This window comes from Pan paniscus, chromosome 5 (assembly GCF_029289425.2).
Source record: "Pan paniscus chromosome 5, NHGRI_mPanPan1-v2.0_pri, whole genome shotgun sequence".
In the NCBI taxonomy this organism is placed as follows: domain Eukaryota; kingdom Metazoa; phylum Chordata; class Mammalia; order Primates; family Hominidae; genus Pan; species Pan paniscus.
Genome location: NC_073254.2, coordinates 59864855 through 59884492, shown reverse-complemented (window position 1 = coordinate 59884492; position 19638 = coordinate 59864855). Strand labels below are relative to the sequence as shown.

Genomic DNA, 19638 nt, shown 5'->3' with positions numbered 1-19638 from the left:
ATTCTCGTGCCTCAACCTCCCAAGCAGCTGGGATTACAGGTGTGCACCACCATACCTAATTTTTGTATTTTTAGTAGAGACGTGGTTTCACCATGCTGGCCAGGCTGGTCTCTAATTCCTGGCCTCAAGTGATCTGCCCACCTCAGCCTCCCAAAGTACCAGATTACAGGCATGAGCCACCATGCCCGGCCTGCCAATATGTTCTAATTCTGCTCTTTCTGTGCTTCCTGACTAACCTCTCTTCTTATTTATATCATATTTTAATCAGGTTATAATTAAGGCTTGCTGTCTTGGATCTGTATCTCTACAGTGATCCATTATTTACTTATTGTACAAATTAACTTTCAGAGCTTAGTCTTAATTGTAAGTAATTGGAGAATGTCTCACTGTCATCTATATGTCCATCTATGATTTACAAATATGGATTTCTACATATTATGCCATATTTCTTTAAGCAAGACATACTTGGTTAAATCACCTTGATCACCTACACACATATTTAGCTGAAAAATGAGTCTTTATGATCTTTCTAGACCAGTGATCTGTTGGCTGTTTCATTGTTCAGGATTTCCAAAAGGATATCTCCCAGATCGTGAAAGTAGTTCCAAGTTAGGTTCCAAATATTTGAGCAATGGCAAGATTATTGGGACAATAATAGTAGAAAATGACTTTATTATTGGTATGCAATATAAAAATCACAGTCATAAACATGTGTTCTATTGAAGAGAAACTATTGAACTAAGTATGACTGGCTAACTTCAAGTTTCATTAATATTCATTTACTATTTGTTCACTTACTTGGTCATCAATTAGCACTTGCTGCAAGACAAATAGTAGTAGAAGCCAAAGGTTTAAGAAACATTTGTTGGAGGATAATTTAAAATTGAGAAATTCAGTTCATAAACTCCTTCCCCATGAATTGGGAAATGACTGCCATTATTTGATTAGAATGAGATGATACCAGTGCTGGAGCATAATTTGAGAACTGCTATATAGGGGGAGTCGCTGAATATTTCTGATGCTATGAACAACAATTTTATTATTTCTCTATTATAAATGTAAAATGAGAGTAGAGAAGCAAGATTTTTTTTTTTTATAGTATTTGCTTTGTAAAACTTGGAAGAAAGAAATCTGTTGGGTTAGATTTTTAAATCCTGTATGACACCCATTTCTAGAGAGAAACCAGTAGATTTTTAAAAGTCCTTAACAATATTTTTCCAAATAAATGTATTTGTAATATGAAAAATATGACCAAAAATGACTAGAATGTGGTTGAGTAGCATAGTTTGTGCTTCATCATTGCTTGCTAGTTGGAGGAGTCACAAATTCTGTAGATGCTCTAGTGCAAGTTGTTCTCAAACATTAACTTACTTCAAAATCACCCGGACAACTTTTTAAGTTAGATTGCTGAACTCCGCCCCCCAGAGTATCTGATTCTGCAGGTTTGGGGCGGGGCCCAAATATTCATTTCTAACGAGAAGCAGATGCTGCAAGTACACTTTTAGAGCCACTGCTGTATGCTCCGGGCTAGCTGCAATTTAACAAGCCTCTGGTTATCTCTGTCCTATTCCTCATAGTGTGGCAACAAAACTTTATCACCTCATACAGGATTTACCCTGTCATCCTCACTTTTTCAGCAAAATAGTTGCTTTCATACATTACTGAAAAAACTGGGATCATTAGGTATGGTCTGCTTCAAGTTCTCATTTCTTTTTTCCAGCCTGCCTCTTTTCTAATTTAAGACTCATCCCACTTTCTGGTCTCTTTTCTAGTGTCTAATTCTATCTTTGCATCACAGTGATTTTGTCATTAGCCTTCGTCTATCCCAAGTGTTCAAACCTTCCCTCCTTACCAGCTTCTTCTCGAAAGCCTGTAAATAACCTCAAGTCTTTTGATCTTGAACATCTATATCATGGCCCTGAATATTTCTCCAGCTACTCTTTCTCTTTCACAGGCAAATTCTTGGGAAGAATAAGGAACTTATAGGACTTTCCAAGTCACTATAACCAAGCTTCTATTCCTGCCACTCTATTGAAGCTGTTTTGCCAACGGTTACCTTCAACTGGCTAAGTCCAATTAATCCTGATTCTTGTTTTAGCATCATTAATGTGCCTCTTTGAAACTCTGCTCTCCTGGTTTCTGTGACACCACTAAGCACCCTCTCAATGTTCCTTGTTGACTCTTCCTCTCCTCCTCCCATTAGGACTGTGTTTAAGGTAACTGTATAAAATCCCAGTGGCTATAACCAGTAGCACAACTGGAATATTCAGGGAGAATGGTGCAGATAGAAGCTAGAATACAGTCTGGAGATCAGGAGAGTATGTGGACATTTAGATCTGGGAACTAGAAGCATTGAATGTGGATATTTAGGATTTGATGTTTGACTCACTTCTCATTGTTTTATGCACTGTCTCGGGCATTTCATTGTCTACTTTGGCTTCCGCTGTGCCCACACAGATTCTTGCGAGAATTTTCTAGGCCGAATCTAGGAACAGGGCTGTGTGTCGCATGTGAGTTATGTGTGTGGAATGATGAGTGCTGTGTGCTTCTGGTTCCTAAACCCAAATGTGCAGCCACTCTCTTGAACTACATAATTTATTCTAGCTTCTATCTTGACTATTTTGCCTGAATATTCCAATTTGCTACTTGTCATAGCCACTGAGATTTTGTACAGTCACCTCAAACATATGTCCAAAACTGCCATCTTAGTATTCCTTGTCTTGATAAATGGTACTACCATCCACTCAGTAAGTCAAGAAACCTTGGAATGATACTTGAGTTCCTTCTTTGCCTTACTTCTATCCTCATGTCTTACGAGTACCCAAGTTATATAAAATTCTACTTCTTTAGCATTTCTCCTGCCATCTTCTATTGTTTCCTACTCCATTGACTTAACTCTAGCCCGTATCACCTCTTCCTGAACTGTTAGCTCCTTCCAGTTTTTCACCCTTCCAACCTGTCTTACACATTACTGTCAACTAAAAAGCAAATTTAACTATGTCATTGCATTAAAAACAATTATTCCAAGGCTCACCATCTTTTATTAGATAAAGCCCAAACTTAATGCCCAAGACTTTATTTGATCTGGCTCCTGTCAAATTTCTAGCTTTCCTTCTCATACCCTATGATCTCATCATGCTGGACAACTGGCAGTTTCCTCCAACACATTGACTTTGCTAATACGGCTCCCTCTGCCTAAATTATCCTTCCTCATTTTGTTAAACCATCATTTACTCTTCAAGGCTGAGTGATGCGTCATCTTCTCAACAGTAACGACAATAATGACAAAAAAACCCCCAACATTTATTAAGAGCTTATCATGTGCAAGGCACTTTGCATACATTTCCATGTAATCCTAATCACAAGACCTTGAAGACAACTGAGGTTCAGAGAAGTTATCTTCCTTGACATCTTTCTCTGCTCCAGTCAACACTTAGTGGCCTCAAATGACTACTCCCTAATTGTGTCTCTGCTACAATCTATACATATGGAGGTAAGATAATTTATATCAGAGAAGATAGTTTTGAAGGAAATGATCTCCAATTTCTTTGAGAAAATGCACTAATAGGACGGGCACGGTGGCTCATGCTTGTAATCCCAGCACTTTGGGAGGCCGAGGTGGGCTGATCACCTGAGGTCGGCAGTTTGAGACCAGCCTGACCAATATGGAGAAACCCCATCTCTACTAAAAATACAAAATTAGCCAGGCGTGGTGGCATATGCCTATAATCCCAGCTACTAGGAAGGCTGAGGCAAGAGAATCGCTTGAACCTGGGAGGCGGAGGTTGCAGTGAGCCAAGATTGTTCTATTGCACTCCAGCCTGGGCAAAAAGAGTGAAACTCCATCTCAAAAAAAAAAAAAAAATGCACTAATAAGCTGCTGGGTGGCCAGTAAGCCCTCAAAGACTGGAGCCTGCTGGAATCTAAGAAAAGAAAAAACTACTTAATATTAAAAACAAATAAGAATTTGTGGGTGAGGAGGAGCAGAAGACTGAGTAGAAAGAAGAAAAAGGGGCACTGTGGAGAAGCACGACATTGTGGCAGGAGTGCTTTTTCACCAAGGCCGGAGTGCAGTGGTGCGATCTTCGCTCAACACAACCTCCACCTCCCAACTTCAAGAGATTCTCCTGCCTCAGTCTACTGAGTAGCTGGGATTACAGGCATGCACCACCACGCCCAGCTGATTTCTGTATTTTTAGTACAGACGGGGTTTCACCATATTGACTAGGCTGGTCTTGAACTCCTGACCTCAAGCGATCCACCCACCTTGGCCTCCCAAAGTGCTGGGATTATAGGTTTGAGACACCACACCTGGCCTGCTTTTAAGAATAGAAATTTACAGTACTTTTAAGTTGTGTTTCTGTGATGTTGTGATGTTAACTCCCTTTCATCATTTCACAACCTTAGTAAATCTGCTGTGCCCACACAGAGCTTTGTGAAAATGCTTTTGGGTGAAACCTAGGAACAGGGATAAGTTCCACATCTGAGTGGATGTTTGTGGAATAAGGACAGATGGCAGCTCATCCATGAACCTCACTAGTTTACCATAAGGGGAAGTTCAGAGCCAAAGCAGTTCAGTGAGAACATTAGCTCCCCAGAAATAAGAAAAAAACTTGGGTTGGGCATTGGACTTGCAAATGAGGTGGAATGGAGGTTCAAACCAATCCTAACCGAGAGGTTAAAACCCAGGGAGATCTCAGCTGACACCCAGGTTACATATTATCATAGTACCTTTGCTCTTCCTTGTTTATATACCTTTGTCTCTCCTAAATTCACCAGTAAGAAGTCTTTTTGAGAGCAGAGACTCTGTTATTCATCTTATATTCCCAATGTCTAACAATGACAAATAGTGTACTTACTACGTCCTCAGTAAATGTCTGTTAAAAGAATAATTGTCAAATTTACATAAGTTTACTGAATTAAGAAAAAATAGGCTGGGCATAGTGGCTCATGCCTATAGTCCTAGCAGTTTGGATGCTGAGGCAGGAAGATGACGTGAGGCCAGGGGTTTGAGATCAGCTTGGGCAACATAGTGAGACCCCATCTCCATAAAATTTTTTAAAAAAATTAACAGGGTATGGTGGTGTGCATCTGTAGCATCAGGTGGGAGGACTGCTTGAGCCCTGAAGTTTGAAGTTACAGTGAGCTATGATTGTGCCACTGCACTCCAGTCTGGGAGATAGAGTGAGACCCGGTCTTTAAAAAAAAAAAAAAAAAAAAAAAGACACCCTAACGTCTAATACTTGAGATAAGATTTTGTGTTTCATAGTACTATGTCTAACACATTAAAAAATATAAACATTATAAAATTACTCAATAACTAATTATAATAAAAACTAGAAAACTGGCCAGGCACAGTGGCTCACACCTGTAATCCCAGCACTTTGGGAGGCCAAGGTGGGAGGATCACTTGAGGCCAGGAGTTCAAGACCAGCCTTGCCAACATAACAAAATGCTGTCTCTACAAAAAATACAAAAATTAGCTGGGCGTGGTGGTGCATGCCCGTAGTCCCAGCTACTCAGGAGGCTGAGACATAAGAATAGCTTGAACACTGGAGGTAGAGGTTGCAGTGAGCTGAGATCATGCCACTGCACTCAGCCCGGGCAATGGAGCGAAACTCTGTCTAAAAAACAAACAAACAAACAAACAAACAAACAAACAAACAAACAAACACCCAACCACTCCCCCCACCCCTGGAAAACAATAATAACTACAAATTATCAAATATTTTCAATGTGTCAGGAACTTCCCATTTAAATCTGATATCAACCTTCCTACATTAGGTATTCCTATCCTTATTTTACAGTGGAGGACACTTATTTTCAGTTGAATAACTTGCCCAGCATTACGGCTAAAGTGACACCAAAGCCTTTATTTTTTACACTATACCTGACTGAGTTAAAGAAATGGTTTTAAACATATTCTGGAAAGAGGAAAATACAGCTTATGCTGCATCTGTAAAAAGCTAAAAATAAAAACAAAGTAACCTGGTGAAACCTGTTGGTATAGTTCCCTGATTACTATTTAACAAATGATCTGAGCATTACTTAGTCAAAATAGGTTTGTTGCATCCACCTTCAGAATGTGAAGTAGGAATAACAGGTTGCCTTAGCCACACTGTAGTTTATTTTATATGACACCAAATAACTTTTGGTCCTGTTTCCACATGTAATAGAAAAAGAAGGCAGTTATTTGAATAATTTACTGAAATAGATTCAGTTTCAATGAAAATACTTTGGAGAACTGGATGTTTCTGTATACTCGTCTTAACTTTATTCTCTACTTTCACGGATTAATAGACCAAAAAATATTTTTCTTTTTCTTTTTTTTTAAACAAGGGGATGTTTAGCTTTTCTCAAACTTTCTTAAAGGTATTCCTTGACATATATTAGATAGGTCTAAATGGAACTTTATTACATGAGCAAGATTAGAAATTAATTTAATTATTATAAAATGTTACAAATTCAAACTTCTCATTTCCTTAAGAACTTATTTATTTATTTACTGAGACAGGGTCTCGCTTTGTTGTCCAGGCTGGAGTGTGGTGGCGCTATCTTGGCTCACTGCAACCTCTGCCTCCTGGGTTCAAGCGATTCTCCTGCCTCAGCCTCTCAAGTAGCTGGGATTACAGTCATGTGCCACCCCACCTGGCTAATTTTTTGTGTGTTTTTTTTGTAGAGACGAGGTTTCGTTACGTTGGCCAGGCTGGTCTTGAACCGGCCTCAAATGATCCACCTGCCTTGGCCTCCCAAAGTGCTGGAATTATAGGTGTGAGTCACCGTGCCCGGCCCAGAACTTATTTATTTTTGATGGCAAAACATTAAAGATAATACAAACATCATGCTTAATTATGTACTTATTCCCCAAACTGCATTCCTGATCTCTTGCACCTACCCAGCATACTCCAACCCCAATCTTCCCCATCTCAGCTAATGTAGGCAAATCAATTTTTCCAGTTGCTCTGAACAAAATTGTTCATCCTTCATTCCTCTCTTTCTCTAGAACCCTAAATCCAATGTGTCAACAAATCATATTGGTTTTCAAAATATACCCAGAACCCAACCATGTCTTAAGCCCTCTACTGTAACAACCCTAGTACAAGCTACCATCGTCTTTTGCCTGGGTTACTGCAATAGGACCTGTCACTCTACAGACTATTTTCAACCTGGCAGCCAAGGTAACCAATTTAAAGCCTAAATCTTACGATGTCAATCTTCTGCCAATAGCCTCTCAGTGTCAGGCACACAAGGCCTTTCACCATCTGGCCTAGTGCTTCTCTGACCTCATATCACATGATTTTCTTTCTGGGTTACTCTTCTTTAGCTAAAGTGGCCTCCTGGCAGTTGCTTCAACTTACCAGACCTGTCCCCACCCTAGGGTTTGCACAAGTTGTTCTCATAGTCTGGAATGCTCTTTCTTCAGATATGTGCAGGTATCTCCTTCACTTTCAAGTCATTCTTCAAATACTACTTTCTCAGTGAGGCCTGCTTCAACTGCCCAATTTAAAAATGACATCTTCCCCATTTCTCCTGTGCTTGGTCTCCTTCCACATCCCTTCCTGTATAAACTTTTCTGATAACACTCATGACCTTCTAACATACTATATAATTTAGGTATTTATTTTAGGCATTTATTTTTATTGTCTAACTCCTGCATGTGAGTTTGATGATGGCATATGTTTTTGTCTGTTTTGTTCACTGCTCTATCTGCAGCTTCGAGAATAGTGTCAGGTACATGGTAGGCCTACAACAATCTGTTGAAATGTAAAAGTTGTTTGATTCCAGTACAAGAGTATTACATATTGGATTCCATGGGAACGGGAACAACTAAGTTTTCATGTGCCTGAAGAGCTCAAAGGCTCTTTGAAACTCTGGTATTCCATGGTTCCCTTACCATTCTGACTCTCAAAAACATAATCATTTTTTCAGCAGCCAAGCACTACTTTTAAAAGACCCTGGACTGTGAAATCTACAATGATAGGTCCCTAAGAGGATGATCATGATTACAATTCTACAAGCTACCTGGTACTGTAAAATTTTTTAACATTTCTTTTCTAATTATTGTACTGCTTTTCCTTATGAATGCAATTGGAAGGTAGGGGAAGCCAATTTGATTACACCTTAATAATTTTGTGACACCCCAACCCCCTGCAGTGCATCAGCATATTTGATACATCTTTTCATGTTGGTTTTTCTTTTGAAATGTGTAACATCAGGCAGGGCATGGCAGCTCACTCCTGTAATCCCAGCACTTTGGGAGGCTGAGGCAGGAGGATCTCTTGAGCCTAGGAGTTTGAGACCAGCCTGGGCAACCTAGGGAGATCCCCATCTATACACAAAATTTAAAAATTAGCTGAGTGTAGTGGCACATGCCTGTAGTCCCAGCTACTGAGGAGGCTGAGGTGGAAGGATTGCTTGAGCCCAGAAGGTTGATGCTACAGTAAGCTATGACTGCATGACTTCACTCCAGCCTGGGCAACAGAGAGGGAAACCCTGTCTCAAAAGAAAAAAAAAAGAAAAGCCCTGAATACTTTTGTATTTTTTGTAGCACAAATGCTGAAATTATTCTGCACAACTTTAGGATCCATCCTTTGGCTATTCCCATTTTGAAGGAACATAGAATTTTAGGGCTGTAAGGTTTTAGTTCATTTGGTTCTATCATCTCATTCCACAGATACAAAAACTGGGGTCCAATGATGTTAAGTGACTTGCTCAGGTACCACCGGGCTGAGTAATCTTTTTGGTCAGAACAACTTGCTCTAAACATAAAACAAGATACTTTTGAGAATGCAATTGGAAAACAGTTCTCAACGTCAGAAAACAAATATAGCAACAATTGCAATATACGGTTCTAAACAATATGCAATCTACCCAGTTTATTTCCATGGTGACAACTTAAGCATTAAAAATAGAAGGCAAATATAGCAAAGGATGAAATAATTGATAAATAGAAAATAAAAAGTCCCCACAAACATCCTAGCAAGTAAGGGTTATGAATCTCAAACAACAAAGAATTTCCAAGTCACCTGAACTGTCACTGTAGCATACACATGAGAAGAAACCACTTCTGGCCGGGTGCGGTGGCTGACGCCTGTAATCCCAGCACTTTGGGAGGCCGAGGCAGGCAGATCACAAGGTCAGGAGTTTGAGACCAGCCTGACCAACATGGTGAAACCCCGTCTCTATTAAAAATACAAAAATTACCCGGGCGTGGTGGCACACGCCTGTAATCCTAGCTACTTAGGAGGCTGAGGCAGGAGAATCGCTTGAATTGGGGAGGAGGAGGTTGCAGTGAGCCGAGATCGGGCCACTGCACTCCAGCCTGGGTGACAGAGCGAGACTCTGTCTCAAAAAATAATAATAAAAAGAAACCACTTCCATGGAATCAGAGAGATGGTTCCATATTAGCCATGACTTCTGCTGCTCTTTTGAGAATGTGGGCTTACTACCTAATCATTTTAAGATGCCCATGGGCACTTTTACTTAGATACATGCACTTTCTCTTTGCACTAGTGAGTCTACGTGAATGTTACATGCCAGAGGAACGTTAAAGTCTACGCTAACAATGCTTCATTTTTCTTTAACAATTTTGTCCAGGTCATGGAGACATTTTTGTGGAGTGATAAATTAACTTGGTCTCCTGATGTGTTTTCCCCACATGCCTTGGAAAATCACTTGTTTCTCTGAGAGGTGGTAGTCATCAAAGCCTTAACTTCAGCAACAGCTTCGCTGTTTTAGCTTTGTTATAATTAAGATACCCTAGTACCACTGATAGTTTAGGATATTTGATATGAATGTAATGCAAAAATATTTTTGGCCCTTTGTATATAGCAATGGTCTCAAACTATGAGCAAAATTATGGCTAAATCAGATTTTCAAAAATGGATTTTAAGAAATTCCAGGAGGTAGGAACCTGGTTAACTCATGTGACTTTAAAACTCAGATCTCTGCCAACAGCCCAATTCAGTTTCCTAAGAATAAATTTTTAAACTTCCTGTATCAATGCCTTAACTCAGTTTCCCTTCTCCATGTGTCACTCTCATTAACTTTTGTTGTGCGTGATTTTTTTTTTTTCTTTTTTTGACGGAGTCTAGTTCTGTTGCCAGGCTGGAGAGCAGTGGCGTGATCTCGGCTCCCTGCAACCTCCGCCTCCCAGGTTCAAGCGATTCTCCTGCCTCAGCCTCCCGAGTAGCTGGGACTACAGGCACGTGCCACCACGCCCGGATACTTTTTTGTATTTTTAGTAGAGACGGGGTTTCACCATGTTGGCCAGGATGGTTTCGATCTCCTGACCTTGTGATCCGCCCGTCTCGGCCTCCCAAAGTGCTGGGATTACAGGCGTGAGCCACCGCGCTTGGCCTGTGTGTGATTTTATGCAGGCTGGACACCAGTATCCTAGAATAAGATGATCTGGATTCTATCCTGATAAACTGGATCAAACAGGTACTCATCTGATGCAGGTGAAACTCCAGTGCAGGAACTTCTATGATAACATTAACTGAACACAATTTTAATTGAAATGATCTACTTTTATGTTTCTTTAGATGTGAACATTAATTTTTCTCTTAATCTTCTGTTAACTAATTTCTTGGTAATGTACTCAAAAGAGCTTTCAACCAGTCTTCCCATGTAAGAAGTTATCACCATACTCACTCTGTTACTTTCCCTTATACTGCACACTTTGCTCAGCAATGAATTGATCCCTGATTTACACATCAAGCTGAGCTCTCACATTCTAAATATATCTATTCTTTTGGAATTTTAGGTATTTGGCAAATATTGAAGCATTGGGGAGATTAAAGAGAATCAAACACAACACTAGCAGACTCAACTACAATCCACAGAGGAAATAACCAAATAAGTTGCTATTTTAAACAATTTAAGCAAATAGAAGGAAGGGATTTCAGAACTCACAGTATCTATAGGCAAGAAAATAACTGAAGCAGTGATGCTTAAAAAGACTTGGTGAGGGTTAATACTTGAATCCCTATAAAATACAGTATTTTATAGTATTTGACAACACAGGTGTGAAGGTGAGCATGGATAACCAGTTTTCTTCTCTAAGCAGCCAATAAGAATGTTAAAATATAAATAAGACTTCATATAATATAAAGAGTGAAAGACTGAAAGCATTGTCTTACGACTACTGTATTATTTAAAGAACTACATCTATATCAATCAAATGTGGCAGGACAGGATGTACAGTGCAATACTGGGGGTGCAAGATTTTAAAATGAGGAACAGGCCAAAATCTAAACACAGAATCGTCCAAAAAAAAAAAAAAGCCTTCAAGTAGACAAAGTTTTCAATAACAAAACATGGTAGTTAAACGCCTGCGTCTAGTAACATGAGTTGGGGAAAAAACATTAATAGCAGATTAATGAAACAGATTCTGTGCGAGGTCAGGGTAGGGAGTGATGGCGCGCGGAAGCGGCGGAAGAGCTGGTTTCGCCGTCCCAGAAAGGGTTCCACGTCCGCACGCCCGTACTGCGGCCCTGCGGGGAGCGCTCAGACCCCTCCGTTTCCCTTCACCATTGTAAACGCGCAATCCCATTAAGATCCCGTTCACTCCAATTCCTGGAAAGAAGCTTAGAACGGTGAATCTCTTCCTCGGAGTTGAAAATCAACTTCCAGTGCCGGTCACCCAATCCTTCAAAAATCCTAGCCCTCTCGGGCCCAATTCCTAAAGAATTCAAGCCTGTACCCTGTACACCCTCACCGATCTCAGCTCGTCCCCACTCCGCTCCCAGCGGCCCCAGCTCTAAACGCCGCCGCGCGGCTCAGCGCTGCCCACGCCCGGCCCTGAAGACCGCGCACAACGCCCCGCCCCCGGCGAGCGTGGCGGAAGTAGCTCGCTCGGGCTGGGAGACCGCGCGCCACCTGGCCGAGCGCGCATGCGCCCGCACTGCCAGTGCTGGGGGCGTCCGTATCGCTTACTCCTCAGTCTCCGCAACCCCCGCCCCACCGAGAGTCGGGATCACGCCATCTTGCACCCCCCCCCATCGTCCCGTCACCCAGCCGAGTCACCTTTTCCCTTTCTACACTCCACACTCTCTGTCCTCCACCCCGCCCCTTTCCAAGCGTGTCCCGGGCCGCAGCAGCAGAAACCGCCCCATCTCCACCCCTACATTCTCCTCGCGGGAAGCGCAGCAGTGCCTCCAAGGGTTCTTAAAGCAGAGGTTGTAGGGCTTGCGGGGGGTTTGCGGGGGGCGGTGCGGGGATTCGGGCGGGGGAGACGTCAGAGAGCCGGGAGGGACGCAGAGCGGAGATCCCAGCGTCGCTGCGACCTCGCGCCGGCCACGCCCTGGCCCCGGCTCGAGGGCGGCTGCCTGGGTCTTCGTCGTCTACGCCGGAGTGTTGAAGGGAGGGCGGCTGTGGGAGGCGCTGACCGGGCGCAGCGCCCTGGTTCCGCTGCCGAGCTTGGAGTTGCCTCTCGACTCCTCCCTGTTGGCGGGTGGGCGTGGGGTGAGGGGGGCTGGGCTGTGCTAAGAAGCGGGGTGCGCGGGTCGTCTAGGTAGTGTGGGGGCTGCCGGAGGAATCATTAAAGAGGGAAATTGTTGCTTTATGGCACGGCGGGAGAAGAGTTAGGTAGTTAGTGGGAGTGTAGCATCCAGAAAGAGGAAAAGATCCGCTGTGTTCTCTGTGGGGTGAGCTCACGTCTGTGACCCCTGGGGAAATTATTTAGCTTGTCTTTGCCTTGTTTTGGTCTGTAAAATGGCGATCTTATAGCCTATTTCAGAATTGTGAGGATTATATGAGAAAATACACGTTAAACGCTTAGAACAGCGCCAGGTGCTGCTCAGTACATGTTAGCTCTGCTTTTGCTCTCCACGTTTTAGGAGTTCAGAATGACTGTGACCTTATCTTCTCCGAGAATCAGGACACTTGGTCTCACACGTGAGAGTGAAGTTATGAAGACAGTGATATGTAATATTTGACACTCAGACGATCCTGGACGTAGTATTACTGTACACGTGGATAAATTAGCATTTCTCCATGAGGCTAATAGAAATGTTAAGTTATTTCGGTAGAAAGAAATGTGTGTGTATATATATGTATATACATATGTGTGTATATAAGTATATGTATGTGTATATATGTATGTATGTATTTGGAAGGAGAGGACCTGGGGTCTTAGTATATGTGAAGGGCAGACTCTGGAAGAGGAATTAAATTCGCCCTGCAAAGATTTACTTGAAGGACAAAACTTGGGGAATTTCTGGTGAATGTTTCAAAGAGGCTGAATTTGCCTATGAGAAACAGTTCGTGATAGTGCTTTGCAAGAATGGAATGCTCTTCATTGTGCTATTGAAAGTTTCTTATCTCAGGATATTCGGGACATTGGAGCGAAGTGTGCCTAAGTCTAGGGCTGCACTTTTCACTAGCAGTTTCTGCCTTGATGGAGATGTTCCATAATCTGTGCCTTTAGGCACTAGTGGTAGCCTAGGCACAGTGGCTCTTCAGCACTTGAAATGTGATAAGTGTCACTGAGGAACTTAATTTTTAATTTTATTCATAAATTAATAAATTGATTTACGTTTAAATACCCACATGTGGCTAGTGGTGGCTACTGCATTGGACAGCACAGGGCTACAATTTAGATTTTGAGAGTCCTTCCGAGTCTTAATATGGTTGAGTTTTAAATCAGAGAAGCCAGCTCTTTGGAACATTTATTGCCATAGGGAATTGTAATTATATTCAAATAATGCCTTTCATTCAAATACTGCAGTTCAGACCATGGGTCTGTTAGTACTTATTTACATCTTGACAAATTAAAGCAAAACGTTGTCTCCTAGGTTGTACAGCTAATGCCAGATTCAGAGAGCTATGACAGTATTAACTGGAGTTTTCTTTAAACATTATTGTACTATTTTGTGATTGTCGGTTTCTGCTATCTTTTACCACTTTGGTTGGTTTTTCAGTGAGAAGTTTCCAGCTCTTTTTATTCAAGTTTTTTTCTTTTTTAACCTTTTGTGTAATAAAGGGATTTGAAAAATTGTAACTCTTGAGCATTAGGACATTTTAGAACTAGTTTTATGGTTATCCAAATCTTTTGGAGAGATAAGTGAAATTAGGTAATAGATGTTTCACAAAATTACTTTACTTGAAATATGTGCATCTGTTTTTTTTTTTAAGCAAGTGTATATAAAGTCAAATTTGAAAATAAAACTAAAAGAACAAATAAAAAACCTTTTTAGGTAGCGGTAGCACCCTTAACCTTGGCCTGATGTCTGTAAAATGGTGCCATTGGGCCAGGCACGTTGGCTCATGCTTGTAATCCCAGCACTTTGGGAGGCTGAGGCCAGAGGATCTCTTGAACCTAGGAGTTCAAGGCTGCAGTGAATCATGGTCAGGCCAGGCTTCCAGCCTGGGCTGCAGAGGGAGACCTTGTCTCTTTAAAAAAAAAATAAAAAAAAAAATATGATGCTCTTGGTCTTAAGGCTGAAGATAATTGTTAGATCTGGAACAATAACTTAAAGCTCACGAGTTAAATCAGATGGAGAGAATAGCTCATAATATACAAATCAGAATGGGGTGCTTTTATGGGTGACTATAGTATCTTAATTTTTCTGAGACAGTCGTAGTATAAAGCCTGATTGTTCCAGCACAATTATTTTATTTAATAGAACCCCTTTTACTATCAAAAATGTTCGAATTGGGACCACATCATAATGTCACCCTACTGTTAGCCTTGTTGGGACTTGTAATATATAGTTTTAGGATGATTAACCACATTGCAATATCAGAAATACTTTATTATTATTTTTGAGATGGAGTTTCACTCTTGTTGCCCAGATTGGAGTGCAATGGTGCGATCTCAGCTCACTGCAACCTCCCCCTCCTGGGTTCAAGCGATTCTCCTGCCTCAGCCTCCCGAGTAGCTGGGATTACAGGCACATGCCAGCATGCCCGGCTAATTTTTGTATTTTTTGTAGAGACAGAGTTTCACTATGTTGGCCAGGCTGGTTTTGAACTCTTGACCTCAAGTGCTCCACCCGCCTCAGCCTCCCAAAGTTCTGGGATTACAGGTGTGAGCCACCGTGCCCGGCCAGAAATATACTTTAAAACAGTGACAAAATTACTGTTTTTGTGTCTAAATAATAAATGAGATACCTGGAATAAGGCCAGCAAGTGACTTTCCCATTTAAGCCACTGATAATTTTAAAATTTTGCTTTGAATAGAAACCTTTAGCAGCTTGAGTTTTGGTTCCCTCTGGAAGAAAATTATCTTTTGGTGGGGGTGACTGCATGGTAGTCTACGTCAGTCAAATCAGGAGATTGAGTATTTGTGTTGAAATAACACTGATTTTATTTTATGGTGAGGTTGAATAGTGAAATTCGTCAGAAATCTGATTATGTATTAGAATGTTAAAGAAGGATTTTGCTTACAGTTTACTTAATGAAAAATAATTCAGCCATATGCATTATTATTTTAAGTTTATACTGAAGTGGGTAAAATATTTTATTGAGGCTCTAACACTTGATTTGAGTTCTCGCTCTGCTGCTTCCTAACCATGTGATTTGGGACAAATTATTTAATCTCCCTAAGAATACTGGGTTCCTCATTTATAAAATGAAGATGGTAATGGCATCTGCTTCTAGGTTCATAAGAGGTTAATTTAAATAACTCATGTGATGGGTTGTGTGCAGTTCAGTAACTATTAGCTGCTGTAGCCTTAAGTTTATTGGATAATCTAGAAGTGATAATAATGTTCTGAGATGTTATGTGGGTTGGTGAACAGAGCACTAAGACCCAATTCTGTAAACCTAGCTTTTGCCCTTTTCTGGCACATTCTTTTGTCATTTCAGTTAAGGTATTTAACTTATTAATATCAGAGTCTCAATTTCCTTATCAGTAAAATGGAATTAGTACCCATCCTCATCCTGCTTTCTCATAGGACTGTTGGTGGCATCAAATGAGAATTACATTTAAAAATTATCGTCTTACTTTACAAACATTTTTATATTGAATTGGTTTTGTCTCATCTTGTCTACCTTCAACCTCCACTAAAGAGTGACCTGCAAAAATTGTTCTGTAAATTTTGTGTAACAGCATGGATAGTGTATAATAGGCACTATTACTGAAGACAGTTCTCTTTTACAAATAATATTGTAAGTCACAGGCTGGGTGTGGTGGCTCACACCTGTAATCCCAGCACTTTGGGAGGCTGAGATGGGTGGATCACTTGATGTCAGGAGTTGGAGACCAGACTGGCCAACGTGGCGAAACCCCGTATCTACTAAAATTACAAAAAAATTAGCCGGGCATGGTGGTGCATGCCCGTAGTCCCAGGTACTCAGGAGGCTGAGGCAGGAGAATCGCTTGAACCCGGGAGGCGGAGGTTGCAGTGAGCCGAGATTGTGCACTGCTCTCCAGCCTGGGCGACAGAGCAATACTCTGTCTCAAAAACCACACACACTCACACACAAAAATAATGTTTTAAGTCACAGTAATGGTGCTTTTTTGATCTGGTCACAATATATTTTCTACGGAAAACAACCCCATACTACTGCTAAGGGAGAACCAACATTTTCTTGGGCACTTGATGTGTTCCTTCCGTTGTATCTCATTTATCCAAACATATTCCCACCTAATAGGTTATACTAATGAGGCTCTTACTTTCTAGAATTGGTCTGTGAGGCTTTTTTATACTGTAGTTCTCCCTCTGAAAATACCTGGCCCATAGTTAATGGGTAGTGAAGGTTAAATAAGATAATGAACATGAAAATCGTGGCCGGCTCTGTGACTTCATGCCTGTAATACCAGCACTTTGGGAGGCCAAGACAGGCCCGGGTTGCTTGACCCTAAGAGTGATGGGCAATATAGTGAGACCTGGTCTCTAGAAAAAATTTAAAACAAAAATTAGCTGGGCCGGGTGCGGTGACTCACAACTGTAATCCCAGCACTTTGGGAGGCCGAGGCAGGTGGATCGCCTGAGGTCAGGAGTTTGAGACCAGCCTGGCCAACATGGTGAAACTCTGTCTACTAAAAATACAAAAATTAGCCGCGTGTCTTGGTGTGCACCTGCTACTCGGGAGGCTGAGGCATCAGAATCGCTTGAACCCTGGAGGCGGAGGTTGCAGTGAGCCAAGATTGTGCCATTACACTACAGCCTGGGTGACAGAGCAAAACTCCATCTAAAAAAAAAAATGTAGCTGAGCTTGGTGGTTTGTGCCTGTAGTACCAACTGCTTGGGAGGCTGAGGTGGGAGGATTGCTTGAGCCCAGGAGGTGGAGATTGCACTGAGCTGAGATTGTGCCACTGTACTCCATCCCGAGCAACAGAGAGAGACCCTGTCTCAAAAAGAAAATAGTACTCTGTTTGGTGTATGGTATGTAGGAGTTACTGAAAAGATGCTGTTGAATTCACAGGACAGTAAATTGAAATGATTTATGTGAATATACTTTATAAACTAAAATAACATACAAATATAAATCATTAAAAAAATCTTGAAATGTACTTTTGCTGATTTAAATGCTATAGTGGTTTTATGACTGAATTCTGTATATTTCACTTTATTCATATTAGTCTTTAAAGGTCTACTCTTAGTCATAACATTCTTTGAGAATATACATGTTTAACAATAATCTTTTGTGATATATTTTCAAGAAGCTATGCTTTTGCATGAGTTAATCATCATCATCGGCATGAACTAAATGCCTTGTATGTACAAGGCGGTTTACTAAGGGCTTTACGTATGTTATTTTATGTAACCTATAAGAGAAGTAATTTTAATCTCCATTTTAGAGATGAGAGAACTGAGGCAGTGAGGTGGCATAACTTGCCCAAGGTCATGTGTAAGTGTTAGAGCCTATAATTTAACTCCAGAGCCTAGCTCTTTACTGCTTCCATTGTGGTTTGGCATAGGCAGATATTAATATTTCACAACACAGTTCACTGTGACATACACATTGTGGAGGCCTTTTGGGTTAGTTATGATAAACTTTTATTTGTATATTCTTTGATGTATAGTAGAAAGAACTCTGGACCAGGTGTCGGGGGACCTCAGTTTTAGTCCCAGCTTGTATCACTAAATAGTAGTGTGTCCTTGGGCAGTTCAAGAAACCCCTCTGGACTTCAGTTCCTCACCTGAAAAATGAGGGATTTGGAGGAAATTAGTGATTTTCAAACTGTAGTTCTGAAGTCTGCTCAGATGTCTTTGGTTCCCTCCCACCAATTTGCATATATGTTTGTCTGTTATAGTTGCTTATCCATCTACCTAAGATTTTCTTTTAAACAAAGAATTTCTTAACTGAGTGTTTAAAGTCATCAGTCTCCAAGATAACTTAATGACCATGTAAGTCCCCTGACTGCTATGTTTACAACTTTTCAGTAATTTCACAATATTTTAGTGTTTTAGGAGACAGAGATCTTTTACTAATGAAAAAACTAAAGCACTAAAATGAGAGGATTGTTATTAAAACATAGTGTATCTAAATGGCCTGAATATTTCAGGTTATCTGCTATCTGGGATCAAAGCCTGTTGTTTATTGGATTTGTGACCTTCAGCCAGTCTTAGTTTCCTCATTGGTAGAGGGAGAATACTTGTAGGGTAATTGTGAAAAAAAAAAGTGAGCTAATACTGGTGAAGCACCCTTTATAAACTCCAAATTCCTCTATTTTTTACATGCCTACAGTAAATCCCCCAGTCCTTTTTCTTTTTGGTCACATAAACTGTTTTTAAACACATCAGATATTTTGTAAATTGTTTATGTTTAATGCAGAATTCTCATAAGCTTTAATATTTCTGAAATGTGACTCTAGACTGGAAGAGAGTTTTGATTTTTAAGGGAGCTGCTTATTTTTTTGACATGTTTGTCAAATACACTTACCTCTTACTGTTAGGAGTATAATTGCTGCCAAAATCTTCCACATATCTCAAAAGTTAACCATTAAGTAACTCTTTAATTAAGTTTGTGTAAGAACAACAGTGTTTTAATGTTGGAAAAGTAAGTGTGCTATGTGCCATTTGTCAGGGCTTAAGGATAATCTGATAGGCACATTTGCAGTGCACTTTAGGGACTGTTTTTGCAAAGAAATTTTTTTTTAAACTCAATTTTTCTGTGAGAGTACTGGATATGAAAGCATATGGAATAGAAACTTAATGTGAGACTAAAGAAGGAGGATATGCTAGAAACTCCTGTGTCTCGGAGCAGTCTATCACTGGGCTCCTATGTCTGTTCAAAAAGATGCTCAGGTAGGATATGTAATGCTGCACAGTTTTAGCTGTTTATCATCCAGAGAGAAAGGATGGGGGTAGTTTTCATGTTTACAGGGTGTTTTGATATTTTCAATTCAGATTTTTTTTAGTGCCCATTATATGGATTCCTGGGAGATAAATTATTCCTGACAGAGAAACTGAACTTATGAGATTAGTTGATCCTTATATCCTTATACAAAGTTCTATTATATTGATTAATTATCCTTAACAAAAATCTTGTGACCATGGCTTTTATTTCAGTTTTCTGCTTTACAACATCTCTCACAAAGCTTCTGCAGCTTTTTAAAATCTCCACTTGAATGTCTAATAGTTGTCTCAAACTTAACATAGGCCCAACTGAACTGTTTTTTTTTTTCCTTCCCAGCCTTCTGGATCTCAGTAAATGGCACCACCATTCAACCAGTTTCTAAGGCTC

At 40.6% G+C, this 19638-nt stretch overlaps 2 protein-coding genes across 14 annotated transcripts in view; one reads left to right on the top strand and one right to left on the bottom strand.

The window, feature by feature from the left end:
* The window catches only part of SUPT3H (SPT3 homolog, SAGA and STAGA complex component), a 597091-nt gene that overhangs the window by 32189 nt on the left and 545264 nt on the right, over nt 1-19638 (top strand). For 2 of the 11 annotated variants that reach the window (XR_003028305.4, XM_008958692.6), the window contains exon 1: nt 12295-12454. The exons of 4 other annotated variants lie outside the window; for them this stretch is intronic. Coding sequence is in view for 2 of the 7 variants with exons in the window: in XM_063605300.1 (XP_063461370.1) it covers nt 11895-12179 (285 nt within the window). In the remaining 5 variants the exon portion in view is untranslated. Of the gene's footprint in view, nt 1-9069; nt 12180-12294; nt 12648-19638 lie in introns of those variants that run through there. 5 more of the 11 variants (XM_063605300.1, XR_008955665.2, XM_057302510.2 and 2 more) reach the window with 5 other exon arrangements.
* RUNX2 (RUNX family transcription factor 2) overlaps nt 1-19638 on the bottom strand; it is a 227237-nt gene that overhangs the window by 161233 nt on the left and 46366 nt on the right. The gene's annotated exons all lie outside the window — the stretch shown is intronic.